Genomic DNA, 25,037 nt, shown 5'->3' on the forward strand with positions numbered 1-25,037 from the left:
TCTACTGCATTTGATTATAAATGTAAATGAAAGAAAGATTATTTCATGAAGCAAATGATAGCAAGAAGGAGAAATTCAGTGCCAATTTGGCAAAGAACATTCAAGTCAAAATTTGTGAGCAACTGGACATACTGGGGAACTGCCCCACCAAACAACTCTAATTGATCAGCAGCTTAGAAATACTCAATGCGGCCAGGTGCGGTGGCTCAAGCCTGTAATCCCAGCACTTTGGAAGGCTGAGACGGGTGGATCACGAGGTCAGGAAATTGAGACCATCCTGACTAACGCGGTGAAACCTCGTCTCTACTAAAAAAACACAAAAAAGTAGCCGGGCGAGGTGGCGGGCGCTTGTAGTCCCAGCTACTCGGGAGGCTGAGGCAGGAGAATGGCGTAAACCCGGGAAGCAGAGCTTGCAGTGAGCTGAGATCCGGCCACTGCACTCCAGCCTGGGTGACAGAGCGAGACTCCATCTCAAAAAAAAAAAAAAGAAAAAAAAAAAAGAAAAGAAATACTCAATGCATCAGTAAAATTTAGAAATCTAAGTGCCTTGCATTTCTCAAAGTCTCATTTTAAATAACTAAGCATAGATCTTTATTAATACCATCACAGGAGGGAAAAAACTGAAGGGGGCCAAGAGTAAGGAACTTTCAGGCTGAATGCTAAAACACCAACACAATTGGTAAGAAATTGACAAATTTAAAAGTTGCCACACTTCTCTTCACACTGATTCAAACTGATTTGTTTGGGTGGAATTCAAGTGTCAAAGCAAACTAAATATGGCCTGAGAAGGACTTCATATCTCTGTATTTGCATCCCTGTGGATGAACTATAACCTAGCTTAACAGGCAGACAAGAGCAAAAACCTGACTTAGGAGTATGTGCCTGTAACAATAACTGAGTCTTGGCCAATCCCAGTGGACCATACTTCAACCACTTATAGACTGCTAAGTGTTCAAACTGTGTTCAAATAAGACAAATGCCAACCTGTAACCAGCCAGCTGTTTCTGTACATCACTGCCAATTTCTGTATGTCACTTCTCTCTCTCTCTCCCTCTCTTTTTTTTTTTTTTTGTCTATAAATTTGTTCTGACCACAAGGCATCGCTAGAATCTGTCTGAATCTGCTGTGATTCTGGGGCTGCCCAATTTGCAAATTGTTCATTGCTCAATTAAACTCCTTTAAACTGGTGAAGTTTTTCTTTTACTAGATGGTGTCAGAAGTGGGATATGAATTAGACCTTCTAATGACTCCCAGGAGCACTGAGGGAACAAGCAAGGAACCTGTTGGGCCTACTTGTGTCCTTTGATCTCTCAGAGTAGCTGGGGATCATGGTAAGTTCTCTCTTGAATTTCAGAGCTCCACAGATTTGTGTTTTGAGCTCTCCAAGTTTCTTTGAGCAAATTTCTGTTCCAAACTGGGTTCAGAAGTCACAACAGAAACTGAACTGGGTCTAGGATGGGATTTGATCAGTAATTAACTGGATTGGATCCAGTTAGAGGCCTCTTAGATTTGACTAGGTCAGAAAGAAACTGGTAGTAAATGGTACTATTGCAGGGGTTGTAAAATTTGGCATTTGGAAATTCACAGGGATTTTTGTTTTCTACACCTTTGTTTCATTTTTCTTGCACATTTAGGTAGGAAAAGTCATTGGCTAAGTTTATCAAGGGAACCTGAAAGCAAAGCCAATATTTTAGGTAAAAATGAGATCTTTAATTTCTGAAAAGCAGAGTTCTTTCTGGTTTATACATTAGGTTTGGGAGGCAGCATAGTCTTACAGAAATCACAAAATCTTACTAAAGATAACTTACAATGGAACATTCCAAACGAACAACAACACACTGAAGTACATTTAAAAAAAAAAAAAAAAAAAAAAAAACTGGATGAGGTCTCCATCTTGTTTTACATCCTTGGGAGCTTGACTTTGTAGCCACATGGTGGTACTTTCCCTTGGTCTCTGCCTTCAAGGGAACAGGAATTTCAGGGTTCATGTCACAGTTAGCTCTAAAAATTATGTTGAGTAGTTAAAAGCCTTTGCAAGTTCAAAATTAACTACTCTGGAGTCCTTCTGGGAAGCACAATGGAGACTGCCCAGTACTGTAGCTCAGTAGCAAAAGTTTTTTACTTTCACAGTGGTGGCCTGGGTTCGATTCCTGGGTTAAGGAATGAGTCCTTTCTGATTTGATACCTGCATGAACTTTACCATTTGTTGATTCTCTTCCCTTCCATGAATTGTCTCGAATTTTCCTTTCTCTGAGCACCTGGGAGGTAAAGTTCAAAAGCCAGAAATATTGGCCACTTGGCATGGCTAAAGTTGGGTAACAAGAACTTCAAAAGGATTTTTTAAAGAGCACTATATTTAAGAGTCAGCTTAATTAAAAGTGGATAGTCAAGCTATAGGTATATTTAAAAGGCCTTTATGTCTTTTCTTTTCTTTTCTTTTCTTTTTTTGAGACAGAGTCTCGCTCTGTTGCCCAGGTTGGAGTGCAGAGGCACAATCTTGGCTCACTGCAAGCTCCACCTCCTGGGTTCACACCATTCTCCTGCCTCAGCCTCCCAAGTAGCTGGGACTACAGGTGCCCACCACCATGCCCAGCTAATTTCTTGTATTTTTAGTAGAGATGGTGTGTCACCGTGTTAGCCAGGATGGTCTTGATCTGCTGACCTTGTGATCCACCTGCCTCGGCCTCCCAAAGTGCTGGGATTACAGGTGTGAGCCATGGCGCCTGGTTGCCTTTATATGTTTTTTTTTGTGGATCTTGTTTTGCTGAAAAAAGTTTTTTCTTCTCAGTTGACTGAATTATTTTTCTCCATTTTGTCTTGTCACTCTTCAGGCACACATGAGAGGCCCTAAGATAGCTTCTGATAGCCTAGGACTCCTTGGGAAAAATAAAGAAGGTGCAACTGACCCTGTTTTGGAAAAAAAAACCCCTCTGTTTTCCTCATGGAACCCCAAGAATTAAAAGCAAATAGATCTCTCTCAAAATCCGTTTTGACTTCCAGCTGTGCCTGCTTATTAGACCCCAGAAACTGCATGTTTTTCTAGGCATTTCTTGATGGGCTCCACTCCAAGTTCAGTAATCCAATGAAGAAACTGGCAAATGAAAAATCCTACAACTACTGGATCTTGTTCTCTGTGTAGTTATATACATGTTGTGTGTATGATGTTTATATAAAAGAGCTCTAAGTAATTGGCTTAAAGAAAAATAAGTGCTTAGATAAAACATTTTGGAAGAAAAAATAAAAACTGTAATGTCTTAGTTCATGTAACTTTAGTAATATTTGGGAAATAAAAACAGCTTTAAAGATTATTGGTAAAATAAAGGCATTTTGTCTAAATTAGACAGGTCAGATATTAGGTTGAATAATGCTTTAAGGTCATAAACTGCTTTGACTTTGGAAATTGTTCAATTTACCTACCTTGGAGACATTAGATTCTCAATAAGGCCTGGGGATATGTGGAATTAGCCATGCTCCCCTAGCTATGCAAAATAGGTTATAAAGAAAATAGATTTTATATAAGAAAGGATATTGTATGGTAAATTCTTGTCCTAAAGTAAAATAACTGGTTGCTTAAAAAGAGAGATGATTAGGACAATTCAGAAAGTCTAAGCATGTCACAGATGGTCTGTATAAGTCATGAAAGGATACGTGAAAGGAAATTTATGCACCCAAATTAAAAGTTGCTAACAGTTACCATTACAACATGTAGTCACGACTACTGAAAATAGATTTACATGCAAGGTGTGTAAGGAAACTAAAATGCATTTTTACTAGAAGGTTATAAGGCACAGGAATGTAAATTTTTGTCTAGGTTAGAGGGTGAAAAGATTGTTTTAAATTAAAATAAAGCTAAAGGTTTGAATACATTGTGGAAGGTTTGTGAAAAGTTAATCTTATAAAAAGAAATTCTATGCAGACATTGGCTAAAGATAAATGAATATTGTTAAGTTTTTCTGTAAATTAAAATTGAAATAAAAGCACACAAGGTTTTTCTTAGAGCACTGATCTGCTTTTTGACAAAAATGTGTAAAGGGTTATAAAATGTTTACAAGAATCTCACCTCATGGTCAAAACTGGTTAAGCATAATATCAAGTGTTTTAAACCTTTAATGTATTTTATAGGCTTCCCAAAATGAAATTTCAGCTTCAAAATTATCTTTCTAACCCCGTACTTTTGGATGCTACAGAGGGCCCTTGAAGCATCCAAAGGAGAGGTAAACAGAATTATCTGATATGTTTAGTTACACAGGATTGTCAAAATAAAAACAATGTTTAATCTTCTTCAGGTTATATTTTAATGAATAACATTAATATATGTTCCAAAATTGTATAGGATTTCTAAAATTCTAGTATCTCAATATATCCTTTCAATCATAGTTAAAGTTATTATGTTAAGTTATCATAGACCACAGAGATAACCATATTTCCTTGTGAACTGTGTTTTTAACTATCACTATTTAAAGTCATTACATTAAGTTAATTACTTAATGCTAATGCAATTTCTGAAAGCTTCACAAACATGCAAAATCCTAGAATATGGTATCTTTTAGAAAGTTCATGAAAGGATGAAAAGGACCCTAAAAAGCACTCTTGAATACAGGTTTCTAATAACTTTAAATTCATATCATTTAGACTGGGTAAGAATCCCTAAAACTTTAATAAAAAGACTAACTGGTTTATAAAACTGCTAACTGAAGTAGAACAAAAATTAATTAAATACCATGAAAATACTCTGCCAGATTTTCATGCTAAATCAGCATGAAAAATCAGCATACTAGAGAGCTAGCAAGATGGCTGAATAGGAACAGGTCCTATCTGCAGCTCTCAGATAGATCGACAAAGAAGGCGGTGATTTCTGCATTTCCAACTGAGGTACTAAGTTAATCTCATGGGGATTGGTTGGATAGTGGGTGCAGTCTATGGAGGGTGAGCCTAAGAAAGGTGGGGTGTCACCTCACCCGGGAAGCACAAGGGGTCGGGGGATTTCCCTTTCCTAGTCAAAGGAAGCTATGAGAGACTGTACTGGGAGGAATGGTACACTCTAGCCCAGATACTGCACTTTTTCCATAGTCTTCACAACCGGCAGATCAGGAGATTCCTTCTGGTGCCTGACTCAGTGGGTCCCACCCCCATGGAGCCCAGCAAGCTAATATCCACTGGCTTGATTGGGAGAAACTAGCACAAAAAAGCTGAAATTTCCAAAAACCAGAATGCCTCTTCCCCTCCAAAGGATCACAACTCCTCACCAGCAAGGGAACAAAACTGGATGGAGAATGAGTTTGATGAATTGACAGAAGTAGGCTTCAGAAAGTGGGTAATAACAAACTCTTCTGAGCTAAAGCAGCATGTTCTAACCCAGTGCAAGAAAGCTAAGAACCTTGAAGAAAAGACAAATTGCTAGCTAGAATAACCAGTGTAGAGAAGAACATAAATAACCTGATGGAGCTGAAAAACACAGCACAAGAACTTTGTGAAGCATACACAAGTATCAATAGCCGAGTCAATCAAGCAGAAGAAAGAATATCAGAGATTAAAGATCAACTCAATGAAATAAAGCAAGAAGACAAGATCAGAGAAAAAAGAATGAAAAGAAACAAACAAAACCTCCAAGAAATATGGGACTATGTGAAAAGACCAAATCTACATTTGAATGGTGTATCTGAAAGTGACAAGGAAAATGGAACCCAGTTGGAAAACACATTTCAGGGTATTATCCAGGAGAACTTCCCCAACCTAGTAAGACAAGCCAACATTCAAATTCAGGAAATACAGAGAACACCACAAAGACATTCCTCAAGAACAGGAACCCCAAGACACAAATCATCAGATTCACCAAGGTTGAAATGAAGGAAAAAATGTTAAGGGCAGCCAGAGGAAAAGGTCTGGTTACCCACAAAGGGAAGTCCATCAGACTAACAGTGGATTTCTCAGCAGAAACACTATAAACCAGAAGAGAGTGGGGGCCAATATTCAACATTGTTAAAGAAAAGAATTTTCAACCTGGTATTTCATATACAGCCAAACTAAGCTTCATAAGCGAAGGAGAAATAAAATCCTTTCCACACAAGCATATGCTGAGAGATTTTGTCACCACCAGGTCTGCCTTACAAGAGCTCCTGAAGGAAGCACTAAACATGGAAAGGAAAACCAGTACCAGCCACTGCAAAAACATACCAAATTTTAAAGACCATTGATGGTATGAAGAAACTGCATCAACTAAGGGGCAAAGTAACCAGCTAACATCATAATGACAGAATCAAATTCATATATGACAATATTAACCTTAAAAGTAAATGGGCTAGGCCGGGTGTGGTGGCTCATGTCTGTAATCCCAGCACTTTGGGAGGCCTAGGCAGGCAGATCACCTGAGGTCGGGAGTTTGCAACCAGCCTGACCAACATGGAGAAACTCCATCTCTACTGAAAATACAAAATTAGCTGGGTGTAGTGGCACATGCCTGTAATCCCAGCTACTAGGGAGGCTGAGGCAGGAGAATTGCTTGAACCTGGGAGATGAAGGTTGCAGTGAGCCGAGATTGCACCATTGCACTCCAGTCTGGGCACCAGAGTGAAACTCTGTCTCAAAAAAAAAAAAAAGTAAATGGGCTAAATGCCCCAATTAAAAGACACAGACTGGCAAATTGGATAAAGAATCAAGACCCATTGGTGTGCTGTATTCAGAAGACCCATCTTACATGTAAAGACACACACAAAATAAAGGGATGAAGGAAGATTTACCAAGCAAATGGAAAGAAAAAAAAAAAAGCAGGGGTTGCAATCCTAGTCTCTGATAAAACAGACTTTAAACCAACGAAGATCAAAAGAGACAAAGAAGGACATTACATAATGATAAAAGGAGTAATGTAACAAGAAGAGCTAATGTAACAAGAAGAGCTAACTATCCTAAATATATATACACTGAATATAGGAGCACCCAGATTCATAAAGTCAGTTCTTAGAGACCTACAAAGAGACTTAGACTCCCACACAATAATAGTGGGAGACTTTAACACCCCACTGTGAACATTAGACAGATCAGTGAGACAGACAATTAACAAGGATATCCAGGACTTGAACTCAGCTTTGGACCAAGCAGGACCTATAAACATCTACAGAACTCTCCACTCCAAATCAACAGAATATACATTCTTCTCAGCACTACATCACACTTATTCTAAAATTGACCACATAATTGGAAGTAAAACACTCCTCAGCAAATGCAAAAGAATGGAAATCATAACAAACTATCTCTCAGACCACAGTGCAATCAAATTAGAACTCAGGATTAAGAAACTCACTCAAAACCACACAACTACATGGAAACTGAACAACCTGCTCCTGAATGACTACTGGGTAAATAACAAAATGAATGCAGAAATAAAGATGTTCTTTGAAACCAGTGAGAACAAAGACACAACATACCAGAATCTCTAGGACACATTTATATCAGTGTGTAGAGGGAAATTTATAGCACTAAATGCCCACATCACAAAGCTGGAAAGATCTAAAATCAACACCTTAACATCACAATTAAAAGAATTAGAGAAGCAAGAGCAAAGAAATTCAAAAGCTAGCAGAAGACAAGAAGTAACTAAGATCAGAGCAGAACTGAAGGAGATAGAGATATGAAAAACCCTTCAAAAAATCAATGAATCCAGGAGCTGGTTTTTTGAAAAGATCAACAAAATAGGTAGACCACTAGTAAGACTAATAAAGAAGAAAAGAGAAGAATCAAATAGATGCAATAAAAAATGATAAAGGGGATATCACCACCAATCCCACAGAAATATAAACTATCATCAGAGAATACTATAAACACCTATACGCAAATAAACTAGAAAATCTAGAAGAAATGGATAAATTCCTGGACACATACACCCTCCCAAGACCAAACCAGGAAGAAGTCAAATCCCTGAACAGACCAATAACAAGTTCTGAAATTGAGGCAGTAATTAATAGCCTACCAACCAAAAAAAGTCCAGGACCAGACGGAGTCACAGCCAAATTCTACCAGAGGTATAAAGAGGAGCTGGTAGTATTCCTTCTGAAACTATTCCAAACAGTAGAAAAAGAGGGAATACTCCCTAACTGATTTTATGAGGCCAGCATCATTCTGATACCAAAACCTGGCAGAAACACAACAAAAAAAGAAAATTTTAGGCCAATATCCCTGATAAACATCGATGCGAAAATCCTCAATAAAATACTGGCGAACAGAATCCAGCAGCACATCAAAAAACTTATGCACCACAATCAAGTCAGCTTTATCCCTGGGATTCAAGGCTGGTTCAACATAGGCAAATCAACAAATGTAATCCATCACATAAACAGAACTAAAGATGCAAACTACATGATAACCTGAATAGATGCAGAAAAGGCCTTTGACAAAATTCAACAGCCCTTCGTGCTAAAAACTCTCAATAAACTAGGTATTGATGGAATGTATCTCAAAATAATAAGAACTATTTATGACAAACCCACAGCAAATATCATACTGAATGGACAAAAACTGGAAGCATTCCCTCTGAAAACTGGCACAAGACAAAGATGCCCTCTCTCACCACTCCTTTTCAACATAGTATTGGAAATTCTGGCCAGGGCAATAGGCAAGAGAAAGAAATAAAGGGTATTCAGTTAGGAAAAGAGGAAGTCAAATTGTCTCTGCAGATGACATGATTGTATATTTAGAAAACCCCATCGTCTCAGCCCAAAAACTCCTTACACTGACAAGCAACTTCAGCAAACTCTCAGGATATAAAATTGATGCGCAAAAAACCACAAGCATTCCTATACACCAATAACAGGCAAACAGTGAGCCAATCATGAGTGAACTCCCATTAACGATTGCTACAAAGAGAATTAAAAACCTAGGAATACAACTTACAAGGTATGTGAAGGACTTCTTCAAAAAGAACTACAAACCACTGTTCAAGGAATTAAGAGAGGACACAAACAAATGGAAATCCATGCTCATGGATAGGAAGAATCAATATCGTGAAAATGGCCATATTGCCCAAAGTAATTTATAGATTCAATGCTATCCCCATCAAGCTGCCAGTGACTTTCTTCACAGAATTGGAAAAAACTACTTTAAATTTCATATGGAACCAAAAAAGAGCCCACATAGCCAAGACAATTCTAAGCAAAAAGAACAAACCTGGAGGCATCACACTACCTGACTTCAAACTATACTACAAGGCTACAGTAACAAAAACAGCATGGTACTGGCACCAAAACAGATATATAGATCAATGGAACAGAACAGAGACCTCAGAAATAACACCACACATCTACAACCATCTGATATTTGACAAACCTGACAAAAACAAACAATGGGGAAAGGATTCCCTATTTAATAAACGGTGTTAGGAAAACTGGCTAGCCATATGCGTAAGGCTGAAAGTGCATCCCTTCCTTCCACCTTATGCAAAAATTAACTCAAATGGATTAAATATTTAAACATAAGAGCTAAAACCATAAAAACCCTAGAAGAATACCTAGATAATACCATTCAGGACATAGGCAAGGGCAAAGACTTCATGATGAAAACACCAAAAGCAATGGCAACAAAAGCCAAGATTGACAAATGGGATCTAATTAAACTGAAGAGCTTCTGCACAGCAAAATAAACTATCATCACAGTGAATAGGCAACCTACAGAATGGGAGAACATTTTTGCAATCTACCCATCCGACAAAGGGCTAATATCCAGAATCTACAAGGAACTTAAACAAATTTACAAGAAAAAAACAACCCCATCAAAAAGTGAGTGAAGGATATGAACAGACACTTCTCAAAAGAAGATATTTATGTGGCAAACAAACATATGAAAAAAAGCTCATCATCACTGGTCATTAGAGAAATGCAGATCAAGACCACAATGAGATACCATCTCACGCCAGTTAGAATGGCGATCATTAAAAAGTCAGGAAACAAGAGATGCTAGCAAGGCTGTGGAGAAATAGGAACACGTTTACACTGTTGGTGGGAGTGTAAATTAGTTCAACCATTGTGGAAGACAGTGTGGCAATTCCTCAAGGATCTAGAACCAGAAATACCATTTGACCCAGCAATCCCATCACTGGGTATAACCCAAAGGATTATAAATGATTCTACTATAAAGACACATGCACGTGTATGTTTATTGCAGCACTGTTCACAATAGCAAAGCCTTGGAACAAACCCAAATGCACATCAATGATAGATTGGATGAAGAAAATGTGGCACACATACATCATTGAATACTATGCAGCCATAAAAAGGATGAGTTAATGTCCTTTGCATGGGTTATGTCCTTGATGGGTTGATGGGTGCAGCAAACCACCATGGCACATGTATAGCTATGTAACAAATCTGCACGTTCTGCACATGTACTCCAGTACTTAAAGCATAAGAAAAAAAAAAAAAAACAGAGATCAGCATGCTAAATCAGCTAATACTAAAATTGTTTAGATATACAATTTGAATAAACTCCATGATCTACGTCAAATTACCTATGATAACTCATCAGTTATCAGTGCTATGCACCTAAATTGGAGAAACAACTGGTATTCAAGAGGACATAAACCCATTTTTAAGCATGGACTTATGGAGAACCAAGACGGCCACTTTGTCCTTCCAGAGTCCTAAGGCTTTTATTATTAAAAATTCTGCATTCCGCAACTCGTAATGGAAAAGATAAAATGATCCAAATTAAATATGTTTGCGTGGTGACTTATAAACTACTAAAATGCTTATAAACAATGTTTGGTTTGTCAAACCCATATTCCTGGGAAAACAATCAAAGCTTCAAGTACATTTGGCTACTTGATGAGACATTTAAATATTTGTAAGAGATTTCACTCAATTGTCACTTTCAATGCATATTTTCTGGTTGTATGAAAGCTTTCCCATGCAAGAAGACTGATGTTATAATAGTAGATTGTTATGCTACAGTATATTTTTACATGGTTAAAAAAAGCTGTTTATGGTTCACTGAGGACAATCCACCCTTTTACAATCTAGAACCCAAAGAATGAATCTTCTGATAACATTAGAGAAAGACTGTCCTTGCCATCCACACTACAGCAAAACTTTGGGACCTTGAACTTCGGTTTCAGAGGTCCCACAACTTTCATAATCTCACAACTGAGAAGGGTCCTTCCACACCCATTGCAACCCTTAAGGTAAAGCTAACCAGGACAGTTTCTCCCCAGATGACAGCGTGCTTAATGTAAACAGCTTATCCCAAAATCATGGATTCAGACTTCTCTGCTATCATGAGACTCTTACCTTTGAATATTTTTTTTTCTTGCTTATGCCTCTATGAACAGTAGAAGTGAAAAGGAGTTCCGTTATGTGTGTATTATGGGGTATATGTTTATTTGTGAAGGATTTTGCAGCCAGCCTTATACATGGATAACGTTATACTTTGGTGGATAAAGGATGAAGGCCCAATGCAGCTGAGAAATTTTAAGAGTTCATATGTTGCCTCAAAATCAGTCAGAAACAGAACATTGATTCATTCCCCTTAACCCACATCATGGGCTAAAGAGAACATTGCCAGGAGGCCTTCACTCTTCTAGAAGGACATCATTTGTTAGGTCTTTTTTTCTATACTTTGAGGTAAAAGAGGCACTGATTAGAAATGTATCCCTCATGATAGGTTCTATAGCAGATTCTACTGTAAAGGCTCTGGTTACACAACAAACTTTAAATTCTCTTGTGAAAGTTACATGAAATAATATAATTGGCCAAACAGAAAAGTATTGGCTAAACAGCTGCTGGCACTTATGGCCTATGGAGAAAACATCGGGTATTTATAGTGATTCAGTTGTAGGGGGTTAATGAAAAAAATCACTTAGTTAAGTGAGTAGACTCTTCATCTAGCTCATTCTTTAATGTATTTGATTTTAGATGGTTGGTTTGGTATATGAGGACTCTGGGTAAAGAACATGCTCCAGACTCTTAGTATTATTCTCCCAATAGTCCTAATAGTAATCTCCCTGGTACACTGTATTCTCTCAAAGGTTTTAAATGTTTATAAGCAGCCATCTCCAGAATGTCAAATGGTCTCTCTTCAACCGGAATAACAAGAGGTAAAAGAAATGTGTGACCATCAGGACACCATAACCTATGCCGAGACCAGAAACCCAAAATGATGGTAACTGAGAGTGGCACTGAGGCCCTAAGTTTTGGTCACACTCTCACCTAAGTGAGAACCTGACCAAAAATGGGGATTTTTTTTTTTAAACAAAATTATGGGAGGCCATTGTTTTGGACTGAGCTCATGCACTAGACTCCAACAGACCAAACCAAAACAAAATGGAGTTGCTCATGCTAAATATGACATAATCAAGCTAAGACTTTAAGGAAACACATAGATCCTAGAACAGACCAGGTTTTGTTTTTCTCCTATAAACAGGATGTTTCAGCATAAGAAGGTACCTTCTACTCAGTCCTTGTTCCCACCTTACAGAACCCACTGTTCTACTGTTTCCCAGTGGGTTTCAAGACCGTGTAAGTACATTTACAATGGTGATAGTGACATCAATGACTAAAGTTTTGGTCAGTCTCTCAAAATTGAGAAAATCATCAAAAGGGGGGAATTATTAAAGCAAACTGAATATGATCTGAGAAGGACTCCATACTTCTATATTCGGGTCCTTGTGGATGAACTGTAACCTAGCCTAACAGGTAGACAAGATTGAAAACCTAACTTAGTAGTATGTGCCTGTAACAATAGCTGAGTCTTGGCCAATCCCAGCAGCCATACTTCAACAACTCATAGACAGCTAAGTGTTCAAATAAGGCAAACGCCAACCCATAATCTATCCAGCTGTTTCTGTACTCCACTGCCGATTTCTGTATGTCACTTCTCTTTTTTTTTTTTTGTCTATACATTTGCTCTGACCACAAGGCATCCCTGGAGTCTCTCTGAATCTGCTGTAATTCTGGAGGCTGCTCAATTCGCACATTCATTGCTCAATGAAACTCCTTTAAATTTAATTTGACTGAAATTTTTCTTTTAAAACAAGGCAATTTGTGACTTCACCACTCTCAAGAATCCAGGCACTGTAGGTAAATTTGAGGCACAATGGAAAAGGCCGTGTAGTAAAGGAGAGAAATGGGCTTTAACATCTGCTGTGTTTGGCCTCAGGGCTTAGTGTTCAGTGATCCTGGGCTGAGGACTTAGCGTCTCTAAGCCTCATTTAAGTCATCTGCAAAATAGATCAGGAAGCTTTTCTGGCAGGGTTGTTTTGAGGATTAAAGGAAAGACATCTGTAAAGAGTTTGGCATGGTTAAGTACTTATTAAACATTGTTCCTTTTATTTTCCTTTATCTGAATAAAAATGTTAACAGATTTTTCTAGTAAACAACTGAAATGACTAAATTTTGGTGACACATATACATGTAGCCTAAATCGGAAAACAGAAATTCTGCAAAAACCTACCCAGTTCGGAGTGATCTGTTAAATATCCCAATCAGAGAAAGAATTGACAACATAACAGCAAAGATGATCATTCCCAATAAAAGTCCAATGTCTTCTCTGTTGTCTAATGAAAGGAAAGAAAAATAATTTTAACCAAGTATTAGTGTTCACGTGATACCAGAATTACGATTCTGTCTACTCTGCTCAAAGCAAAGGTCTCAAAGGAGAAAGGGTAGGGGGAAGCAACATTAACCTTTACCTTGGGCCACAAAGTGACTGTTTTTCCAGAGTGCACAACTACCCCAGGAAACAACATTTTGTTTGAGAAAGTTGGGCTACATGTATCTGATGTCAGTCGGTTTTTAGAAGTGCATCTAGCAAATGTGGTCAGCTTGTGCATGCAAATTTCATGTAAATTCTTAGTGGTAAACTTCATTTGGCTTGTCTGACACAGGTGAGAATTCCCGACTGCTGTAACAATGTCTAAAGCTAGTCACAATCATACTGATTTTTTTTTAACTTTTTGTGTGAGATAGAATGTGTGAAATTTGTCATCATTCTTCAAAATCTACTGCTCATGAAATTTTCCTAAGTTTCTGTTTCCTCATTATAAAATAGATGCATAACACTTATCTCATGGGTTGTTTTGAAGATTGAAGAAGATGTCTCAAGAAGTCCTAGCACAAGATAGGTAACTAATTTGTTTTGAAAGAAGTTTTTGGGTCTTGAGCCCTAGCAGCTATTAAAATAAAAATGTGGCCGGGTGCAGTGGCTCACGCCTGTAATCCCAGCACTTTGGGAGGCTGAGGTGGGTGGATCACATGAGGTCAGGAGTTCAAGACTAGCCTGGCTACCATGGTGAAACCCCATCTCTACAAAAATGCAAAAATTAGCTGGGCATGATGGTGGATGCCTGTAATCCCAGCTGCTCAGAAGGCTGAGGCAGCAGAATAGCTTGAACCTGGGAGGCAGAGGTTGCAGTGAGCCGAGATCGTACCATTACACTCCAGCCTGGGTGACAGAGCAAGGCTCTGTCTCAAAAAATAAAATAAAATAAATAAAAAAAATTTAAAAATGTGTACAATCTATTGCAAAAGCTGGCAAAATCCAACTAAGCCACTTCTTACGTTCAGTTTTAAGCAGATCTTTGTACTTTGTCTATATTTTCCTGTGGAGGGCATAAGGCATATCTTATTGTCCAGAAACTTAACACCTGATGTGATTTTTTCAGTATGATGGGTTAAAATGGACAGTTACTAAAAGACTACTCGAAAAGTCTAAGTGGTATTTTCTTACCAGAAGTAAGGTGTCCTGCGGAGATGGAAGCAACTGTTAGCCCAGAATTCCATGTGTCGTGTTGGAATGATTTTGATGTGACCTGGGGAACTTAAACCAAAAGGAAAGAACATCAGTTTCGTACATTTTGCACTCCGCTTGCCAAATTTCCCAACGGAGTTTCTTCCCTTGTTAAGAGAGGACTAAAGTAAACCAATAACTTTAATGGACTTGAAGGGTGGAATAAAAGCAATGGCCTTTGAGTGTGTGTCTTTTCTTCCTTTTATTTAATTGGGTAAATCTCAAAGGAGAAAACACTGCAAGGGCAATTATAATCTACCTAGGTTGTAAAACTTCAAGGTGTGTCCACTAATTTCATGAGGCTTCTAGGTGGCAAATACCAAGGAGTTTTATTTTACTGAGCCAGAAAAAATGCACAATAACTGATCTCTATTTGATTCCTTGCAATTGATGGTGCAATAAGGTTCAGATTTCCTTGAAGGTCTCCAAGATGTGTCACTTTTGCCTTTGCACAATCTTTGGGATGCTGTTCACCTTCTCCTGGCTCCTCATAAGAAACCTAATTTTGGTTAGCAGGCACTTTGGTGTTGTAACACCGGCGTGGGATGTCACCAATGACTTCTCTCTGCTCTCTTCCCGCTGGCAAAGATCCTGGCAGCCTGGTCTAGTTATAAAGGCTGTCAGGACACTGCTAATGAATGCTTCTGACCAGTGCGGGGTGAGCAATCCTGGCACCTTACTTTCAGTCTGAACTCAAAGGGGTCCTGGTGCAGCCTTGCCGGTCTTCCCCTTCCCGATAATTAAAAGCTGACAGAAATGACTTCAAGGTCACAATTCTCCCAACTGGCAGAAGACATTTCTGAAGATGGCTCTAAGCCTTGGATCCCTGAGACTGATTCAAGCCTTGTGTATTCCATCATTCTGATTTCAGTGCTCACATTTTTCTTTTAAAAAAATTACTTTTGGAGGCAGGGAGAAATCACAACTTGAGGCTGAGATATCACAGGCTTGTATAAGGAGCAATGTGACTCATGTGACTGTCTTTGAGAAAAGGATCCTACATTTCCAATGAAAAGGTTCCTATGGGGCTTCAGAAATTTTTGAAAAAGGCTGGTCTGGCCAGACGCAATGGCTCATGCCTGTAATCCCAGCACTTTGGGAGGCCGAGGCAGGTGGATCACTTGAGGCCAGGAGTTGAGACCAGCCTGGGCAACATGGTGAAACCCTGTTTCTACTAAAAATACAAAAATTAGCCGGGTGTGGTAGTGCATGCCTGTAATACCAGCTACTTGGGCATCTGAGAAAGGAGAATCACTTGAACCCGGGAGGTGGAGGCTGCAGTGAGCCTAGATTGCGCCATTGCAGTCCAGCCTGGGCAGCAGAGGGAGACTCCATTTCAAAAAAAAAAAAAAAAAAAAAAAAAAAAAAAAAAAGGCTGTTCTGGGTGCAGGCATAAGTGTGAGGAGGGTAGTTTTCTGAGAACAATGGTTGAGGAATTTTAGGAGATGAAAACATCAGAAAAGCCAAATGTTATTTCCTGTGTTTTTTTTAATTCTGGCTTCTCTACAGCAAGAGGAAAATGTTTCACCGGGAATTGTGACAAATCAGAAATTTTTTTTGGCTTCTCAATGCCTCACTAAGTCTCTTTTGCTCTGTGGGTATATGTTTCCACCAAACTCTGAGGGAACAAGGTTATGCCCTGATGGCCAACAGTCAGGTTTATTCATCTAAAGTGGTATCTTTACAAGCCAACATTCATTGGCATGGAACTCAGGCAGGAGTCTGAATCTCCATTATTTTGAAATTTTAAGAATAAAAATACTGGCCAGTTGCAGTGGCTCATGCCTGTAATCCCAGCCCTTTGGGATGATGAGTGTGGGGGGCGAGGGTAGATCACAAGGTCAAGAGTTCGAGTCTAGCCTGGCCAATATGGTGAAACCCTGTCTCGACTAAAAATACAAAAATTAGCTGGGCATGGTGGCAGGTGCCTGTAATCTCAGCTACTCGGGAGGCTGAGGCAGGAGAATCACTTGAACCCAGGAGGCAGAGGTTGCAGTGAACTGAGATCACGCCACTGCACTCCAGCCTGGGCATCAGAACAAGACTCCATCTCAAAAACAAACAAACAAAAAAAGAGTAAAAATACTACATTAAAAGGTAACACAATTTTCAATTTAGCAAGATCATGGGCTTATAGCATATGCTGCTGTCGTATTTTTGTTTTCACTTTTATTATTTTAAAATTAGCATTTTTAATTCAAAAGTAATATATGGTGTTGTTGACTTTTAATACAGGTTAATATAATTCTGTTGTATAAACTACAGGTGGTTATTTGGCAATGAAACCTCATTCAGTTATTAATTTGCATCATATAAAAACAATTTTCATATCTGACTAGGATTTTATTAGCCCAAACAGGGAATAAATACAATCTCCCTTTAGAATCTATTTGTTATCATAGTTCCAAATTAACCAGGTGCATTAAATTAAAGTCATTCATAAGAGGTGCTTAATTCTCAGAGGGAAATTTCACAAGGAATCAGTTATCTAAAATAAGACAATTCATAAACACAATTGTCAGAGAAGAAATCAAGCCAATGTTAGGCACAGGACTGAAATGAAGCTATGTAGATTACATTCTTCATGGAATACTGCCACCACGTGGCTACGTCATTTCTTTTTAAATTATACTTAACATCTTTGTAAAAGCGGTAAAGTACAGAAAAATTTTCAACAGGAGAAATAAAAAGGAGAAAAAAAGAACCATCCCTAATCCCACCCTTTTAATCCACCTGCTATTAGTGTTTTATGGTATTTGCAAGTATTTTAACATACAAAAGCATTCACAAGCACAGAATCTCACACACACACGTGCATACACACACGCACAGAGCCTTTATGACTGGAAACTGTTGTTTGTATCAGTTCTGTCATCAGTGCATTGCCTAATTCGCTAAAAAAAAAAAAAACCTCATGATATCTTATTGTATTTGGTGTTTATAGTGTTACATCCATAATGAGACAGTTCTGTCCTTGCAACAGAATATTAACTTATGCCTATTAATCTCACAGGACATACTTGAATATAATTTAAAAATCCAAATTATCTTTAATTTGGGAAGAATTTTTTATATAACGTATACACACTGGCATCAAACTTTAGTCTTACAAGAAGACAATGTGCCTGTGGGAATTTAGAGTGATTGCCAACAAAAAATATGGTTTTTTATTATTGGACAAAATTTAAAGCATTACAACTATATTTTTTGGCCTACCAAAACACCAGGCTAGTTTAATCAAATCCACTCAGAGGGACCTGGTTTTAGCAATAATGTATTCCATCTGTATCTTAAGGGTGATGCCAAATCATCCTCCGCTCTTCTTTCTACATCAACCATACTAGTCTGTTTTCACACTGCTATGAAGACATAATCAAAACTGGAATTTTTTTTTTTAAGACAGAATCTCCCTCTGTTGCCCAGGCTGGAGTGCAGTGGCATGATCTTGGCTCACTGCAACTTCTGCCTCCTGGGTTCTAGCAATTCTCCTGTCTCAGCCTACTAAGCAGCTGGGATTACAGGCGCATGCCACCATACCTGGCTATTTTTTTTTTTTTTTGGTGTTTTTAGTAGAGGCAGGATTTCACCATATTGGTCAGGCTGGTCTCGGACTCCTGACCTCAGGTGATCCACCTGCTTCAGCCTCCCAAAGTGCTGGGATTACAGTCATGAGGTACCACACTTGGGCAAAACTGGGAAATTTATAAAGAAAAGAGGTTTAATTGACTCGCAGTTCCACATGTCTGGGGAGGCCTCAGGAAACTTATAATCATGGCGACTGGAGAAACAGGCATGTTTTATATGATGGCAGGCCAGAGAAGTGCGGAGCAAAGGGGGAAAAGCCCCTTATAAAACCATCATATCTCATGAGAGCTTACTATCACAAGAACAACATGAGTGTAACTGCCCCCACGATTCAATTACCTCCCATGACTCACGGGGATTATGGGAGCTACAATTCAAGATGAGATTTGGGTGGAGACAGCCAAACCATATCATCGACCATGGGGCAAAGTGTGTTTTGTCATCCCTTTAAAGTGACCGTTTAATGAGTATTAATTATATCGCAGGTAACATGCTAAACTCTACACGTTTTCTCTCATTTAATCCTCACAACAACCCAGTCACACAGACAATATTATTGTCCTCATCACACGGATAAGGAAACAAAAGAGTAGAATGGATAAATAACTTGCTCAGAGTTACCTAGGTAGAGGGTGAAGAGTGGAAATTCCCATCCAGTTCTGACATGTAGTCTGTGCTGATCTCATTAAATTAATAACCTCACTTCCACAGCAGGATGGCTCAGGGTGGGCAGCAGAGTCAGCCCTGCAAACTGTCTCTCCCAGGATGAGACTTAGCATTGCTCCACTGAGGGCTCGCCATAGTGTGTTGGGGCTGCCCGGCCTTGTGAGGCTCTCAACCCCACAAGCCCTACTGTGCTAACCCATTTAGCACTGATGCTTTAAATCTTCTAGCGTAGAGTTATTTTCTTCTTAAAACCGACTACTTTCCTTTATTACACAAGTAATACATGCTAATTACAGGATGCTTGAAAAGTATAGAAGGGTATGGAGAAGATAACATAATTTTATATTTGTTTGCCAACTAGAAACTATTATTTAAAAAAAAATATGTTAACAGTCTTTTGTGTATGTCGGTAGCCTAGTGGAGTTCATACTCTTCAGTAAATGTTTTGTCTCGCCTTTTGTATTCAATTTTTTTTTTTTTTTTTTTTGAGACAGAGTCTCACACCATCACCCAGGCTAGAGTGCAGTGGTGTGGTCTTGGCTCATTGTAACCTCTATCCCCTGGGCTCAAGCTATCCTCCAGGCTCAGCCTCCTGAGTAGCTGGAATTACAGGTGCACACTACCACGCCCAGCTAATTTTTGTACATTTAGTAGAGATGAGGTCTTGCCATGTTGGCTAGGCTGGTCTGAAACTCCTGACCTCAGGTGATCTGCCTGCCTCAGCCTCCCAAAGTGCTAGAATTACAGGCGTAAGCCACCACACCCGGCCTTATTCAATATTATTTAATAAAAATTTCCTCATTGTATTAAAAATTGTTCAAAACATCATGCTATGATGCTATGGCTAGTTAATATTTCATCATGTTTTACTGTATTTATTCAATCATACCCCTACAGAGAAACTGTATAGCTCAGTGGTTTCAAACACCAACTGCAGACTCAAACAAAACTCAGTCCAAGTCCCGGCTCTACCAGATGGAGTTCCACGGCCCTGGGCAAGTTGTTTAACCTCTCAGTGACTCAGTTTCTTCATTTGTAAAATTAGATAAAAGCAGTGAGGTCATGAGTTTTGATGAGACAGTTCATATCAAGCACTTAGTACCATGTTTTACACAAATAAAAGCTTAATCAGCATTCATTATTGCTATTGTTGAACTTTTAGACTGGTTCCAAATTCTTACTATTATAATTAGGTTTTGGATGTATATCATTGTACATAAATTTCCTTTCCACAGATTATTTCTTAAGGCCAGATCTCTACAAGAGGAATTACTGAGCCAAAGGGTGTAGACATCTCTGAGGTTTCTTGATTTACTTTTGCGCTTGCCAATCCTGATGTTGAAACCACGCTAACCAAGACCTGCATCATAAAGGCCTTGATTAGAGCAGACACATGAACTTTTCTGGACCTTTCAGGAGGTTCTAGATACTCAAGAAAGAGGAGTCATATTAAAGGAGACAAAGGATTTGTTTTTTAAAATCATTGAAGATTCACCCCCACCCTCCCTCCTATTTTTCTCAAAACACAAATACCTTCTTTTGGTTTCTCTCTTTCGAATCTCCTTTTAATAATTCAGCTGTTTCACAGCATTTAAATGCCATTTCTCCAAGCCAGGCCAGTTTAGCTCTGTGGTCAGAATTCAACATTATCGGACCAAGGGTAAAGAGTTGAGTATGTCAATTAGCAAGGCAAAACTAATGCCAACATATCAAATAGGCACCAGAAGCCCAGGGCAGGGAAAATGATGTGTCAGAACAATTTCATTACCACACCTTGAAAAACAAGTCAAGCAATGAATCATTTAGTGGATTACAGTGTCAGCGGTGTATATAAGGGTAGCAGGGTACACATAGACATATTCAAGGGTTTATCTTCCTTCCTATATTCCTAGGCTGTAGGTACTTGGTATGTAGTGAGAAGGTAAGAAATCTACATATGGCAGTTACATTGTTAAAAAGAAAGAAAAAGAGGAGGAAAAGGAAAAAAGCAGTAGCCACCCAGGAAATTTTTCTAAATGACAAGGACCATACAGAGAAGGTCTGATGTCAAAGTGTAGCAAAACTCTATATGAAAGAATGGACAGCTTCCAAGTCTACACAGTGGCCAACAGATTCCTCAGAAGTACACCCTTGCTCTCCAGGCATAGCATGCTCTAATCTGAATAGTCTAGTGGACGTTTGCCATGTTTTATTTGCCCAGCACTAGGATATACTTCTTTGTGGGCATCCTAAAAAAGCCGAGAGGCAGTAGGGCTACAAGCAAATGGCCTAAACCTCGCCAACCAGATGCCCCTCCCCTAAAACCCAGGCTGTGAATGTGGACGGGGTGACACAGGGCTTCAGGAAACCACTTAGAATCCAATGTGGGCACCATAGCTGTATCCAGGATACAGTGACTGTGGCACCAGGGCAGGCAGTGGCAGTGATCAGTGTCAGCTGCAGGATCCTCGCTAGACTTTTCCTAGGCTGTGATTTTGGCTGTGGTTCTGGCTCCTGCTCTCACTTGGATCCTGCTCATGCCAATTTTTCCAGGCTTTCTACAGATTTTCAGCTACTTTTCTAATCATTCTCTTTCTGCTTAAGATAACCAGGCTTGATTTCTTTTGCTTACACCTAAGCACCCTGACTAGTAAAAACTGCAAGTGGTGGTAGTGGTTGGGGAGGTGGGGAGATGTAGCAGGACAAATGATGGCTTCATAAAAGATGTCCATGACCTAATCCCTGGAATCTGTGAATAGGTTACTATAATATTATGAAGTACATATTTTGTCCTCATCCTGCTTTTCTGGCATACAAGTTCTAAAATCCTCAGAATGCCCAAAGTGATAACTGTTATTTTGTATGCTAATGAGTTGATTAGTGGCTGGCAGCCCCTATGTAGCTTCAGGATGGGGGCTATTCAGAGGAAAGATCAAGGCATGATTAGAAGGTTGGGGTTTTTCAACCCATCCTCAACCTCCAAGAGGGGAGAGGGGTTGAAGGTTAAGTTGATCACCAATGGCCAGTGCTTTAATCAATCATGCTTACGTAATGAAGCCTCCAGAAAAACCCAAAGGCTTAAGTTCTAGGAGCTTCAGGAGAGCTGAACACCTGGAGGTTCCTGGCAGGTGACGCAACTGGAAAGCGTATGGAAGCTCCATACCCCTCCCCACATGCCTTGCCCTCTGCATCCCTTCCATCTGGCTGTTCGATTGTATCCTTTGTAATGCTGTTTACCATAAACCAGTAATCATAAGTGTTTTCCCAAGTTCTGTGGGACATCCTAGCAAATTGATCAAATCAGAAAAAAAGGTCATGGAAACAAACCCCAACAAACAAACCCTATAGCCAATCAGATGGAAGTATAGGTAACCACCTATTACTTGAGACTGGCATCTGAGGTGGGAGTTGTAGGATCTGACACTATGTCTAGGCAGGTAGTGCCAGAGTGAATTAACTTAGAGGACACCCAGCTGGTGTCACTCAAAGAATCTGCTAGAGAATTTGTTGCTGAGGGGGAGAAATCCCCACACACATGTTGGTAACCAGAGGTTACAGAAGTGACCTGTGTTGTAAAAGTACTGTACAGCAGGAGAAATTGAGTTTGTTCTTTCTAGTCAGTTACCTTATAAGGTAAAAGGGAATTGAGAGGGAGTGGCTATCCTAGATGATATGGGTTGATCCAGTAAAATCACAAGAGTTCTCATAAGCAGAAGGGAGAAGGGTGAGAGTCAGAGAAAGAGACTGGAAGATGCTATGCTTCTGGCTTTGAAAATGGAGGATGGAGCCATGAGCTGAGGAATGTAAGTAGCCTCTAGAATCTAGAAAAGGCAATGAAACTGATTCTGTCCTGCAGCCTCCAGAAGGAGCATAACCCTATTGACACCCTGATTTCAGTCCGGTGATTGTGATTTTAGATTTCTCACCTCCAGAACTAGAAGATAATAAATTCGTGTTGTTTTAAGCTATCAAGTTTGTGATGATTTGTGACAGTAGTAATAGGAAACTAATACAGAAGATGATGACTTCAAGAAAAAGCATAATCATAGGCTAGGCATGGTGGCTCCTGCCTGTGAGTCCAGCACATTGGGAGGCCAAGGTGGGCAGATTGCTCGAGTCCAGGAGTTCAAGACCAACTTGGCAAACATGGTGAAACCCTGTCTCTACAAAGAAAAAGAAAAAGAAAAAAAAAAAGAAAGAAAAATAATTAGCTGGTCATGGTGGTGCATGCCTGTAGTTCCAGCTACTTGAAAGGCCAAGGTGAGAGGATTGTTTGAGCCCAGATCTCATGAGCTGAGATCACACCACTGCACTCTAGCCTGGGTGACAGAGAGAGACCCTGTCTAAAAAAGAAGGAAGGAAGGAAGGAAGGAAGGAAGGAAGGAAGGAAGGAAGGAAGGAAGGAAGGTAGGTAGGTTCTTTTTTCTGTACTAATAGGTTGCAAACTTCAGGGAAATTACAGAACTCTTCTGAATTGTTTCCTATTCTGCAGGAACTAGGCGGTTTATTAGAGGCAGGACCTGAAGAAGGTTAAATAAATCCAAATGAAAAGTGTAAAGTGATTAGTATTTCAAGAAACACTGTGTCTGTTTAACATGGGTTAGTAACCAAGAGTCTACAAGTTCAGAACCCATCTCTATGTGGACAATTCACAAATCTCTAATTACAAATAATAAAATGTTTGAAAAATACATTCTGTGTGGCATCATCTAATTTGCATTATATTTAATAGCACCAATATTTAGTTCCATTGACATAATTTGCTTTTTCCCTTTTAGCCACTTAAAAACCTGAAAAATTGATGAGCATCTTTAAGGAGCCACTGGCAGTGCAACAACTAATACTGTTTTGTGAGAGGAAAGCAAAATGCTTAATATCTTGCTCACACTTGCCTTCCTCTGGAAAACTGTCAGAGAAAAAAAAGAGCAATATGATTTATCTGGGAAACTTTTCTATGGCAAGTAGCAATTCAAGCAAGTTAATTAGTCATCGTGAAATGTGACTGCCCTTCCCTCAGGCCTCTAACCTGTTATTAAAGGGATTATAGAATCTATGTCTTTTCTTCGTTAAAAAGGGACCTATATTACAATGCAGAATTGAAAAAGATACCTGGCTAGCCATTGTTTTTTCACCTTTTTAAAGTCAGTAGTAGCAAATGTAGATGACTTATACATTTTCAGTGTTGGTTTTCTACACTGACAAAAGGTGTCTTTTCCCCTTTGGGGCTCTTTCTGCACTGCTGAAAAACCCCAGGATAACAGTGGCTATCAAGATTGGTGGATCAGAAGCTCTAACTTCAGCAGCTCTCAGTGGTTCTCATGATCTCAGCTGAAACCTCACATCCAGAGACAGGGTGCATTCTAGGCAGAAGAGGGTCATATGTGATGTGATGGTTAATTACAACAACAGTCCTGTATCCTGTGCTTTGCGGGGTTCCTGTAACACCCAGGTGGACTGGGGTGGCCAGTGACTCAGGAGAAACAGGAAGCAGAGAGGTGACCAGATAGTACGAGAGATAATGGCCTAAGATTTTCACATGCCCACCCTTTTCTGTCCCCCAAACCACTACTACTAAGGCTATGGTGATACAGACAGGAAACAGGAAAATACTGAGTAAATGAGGGTGGTTCCCTGGCAGAGGTCCCACCCTCAAGCCTGGAAACCTACAGTCCTAAATAGAAGCAGGCATTCTTGTTTTCATGCCCAAAAGTTGCCTTTTGGCCCGCTATGCCCCGCTATCCTGTAACCACATAAACTCCAGACCCCAGGTTCCAGAAGCAGACAGAGAGATAAACAGAAGAGCAGAAGAATGGCGGGATGGCTCGGCAGAGAAGGAGAGAAGAAAACGAGAATCTGAACGCCAAGAGAAGTTCAGTTGGGGACATTCGGAGAGGAGATCGGCCACTGGACAGCCAAACTCTAGGGGAAGATCATCTTCCCACTCTATCCCCCTTCCAGCTCCCTATCCATCCCTCTGAGAGCCACCTCCACCACTCAGTAAAACCCCCACATTCATCCTTCAAATCGGTGTGTGACCTGAT

The 25,037-nt window shown here is 39.5% G+C and overlaps 1 protein-coding gene across 1 annotated transcript in view; it reads right to left on the minus strand.

Moving 5' to 3' along the window:
• IL23R (interleukin 23 receptor) overlaps positions 1-25,037 on the minus strand; it is an 86,457-nt gene that overhangs the window by 8,325 nt on the left and 53,095 nt on the right. Inside the window, exons 8-9 of the mRNA XM_007978367.3 lie at positions 14,707-14,796; positions 13,432-13,534 (exon numbers count right to left, since the gene is read on the minus strand). Of these exons, the coding sequence (XP_007976558.3) occupies positions 13,432-13,534; positions 14,707-14,796 (193 nt within the window). The remainder of the gene's footprint in view (positions 1-13,431; positions 13,535-14,706; positions 14,797-25,037) is intronic.

This window comes from Chlorocebus sabaeus, chromosome 20, assembly GCF_047675955.1.
Source record: "Chlorocebus sabaeus isolate Y175 chromosome 20, mChlSab1.0.hap1, whole genome shotgun sequence".
NCBI lineage: Eukaryota > Metazoa > Chordata > Mammalia > Primates > Cercopithecidae > Chlorocebus > Chlorocebus sabaeus.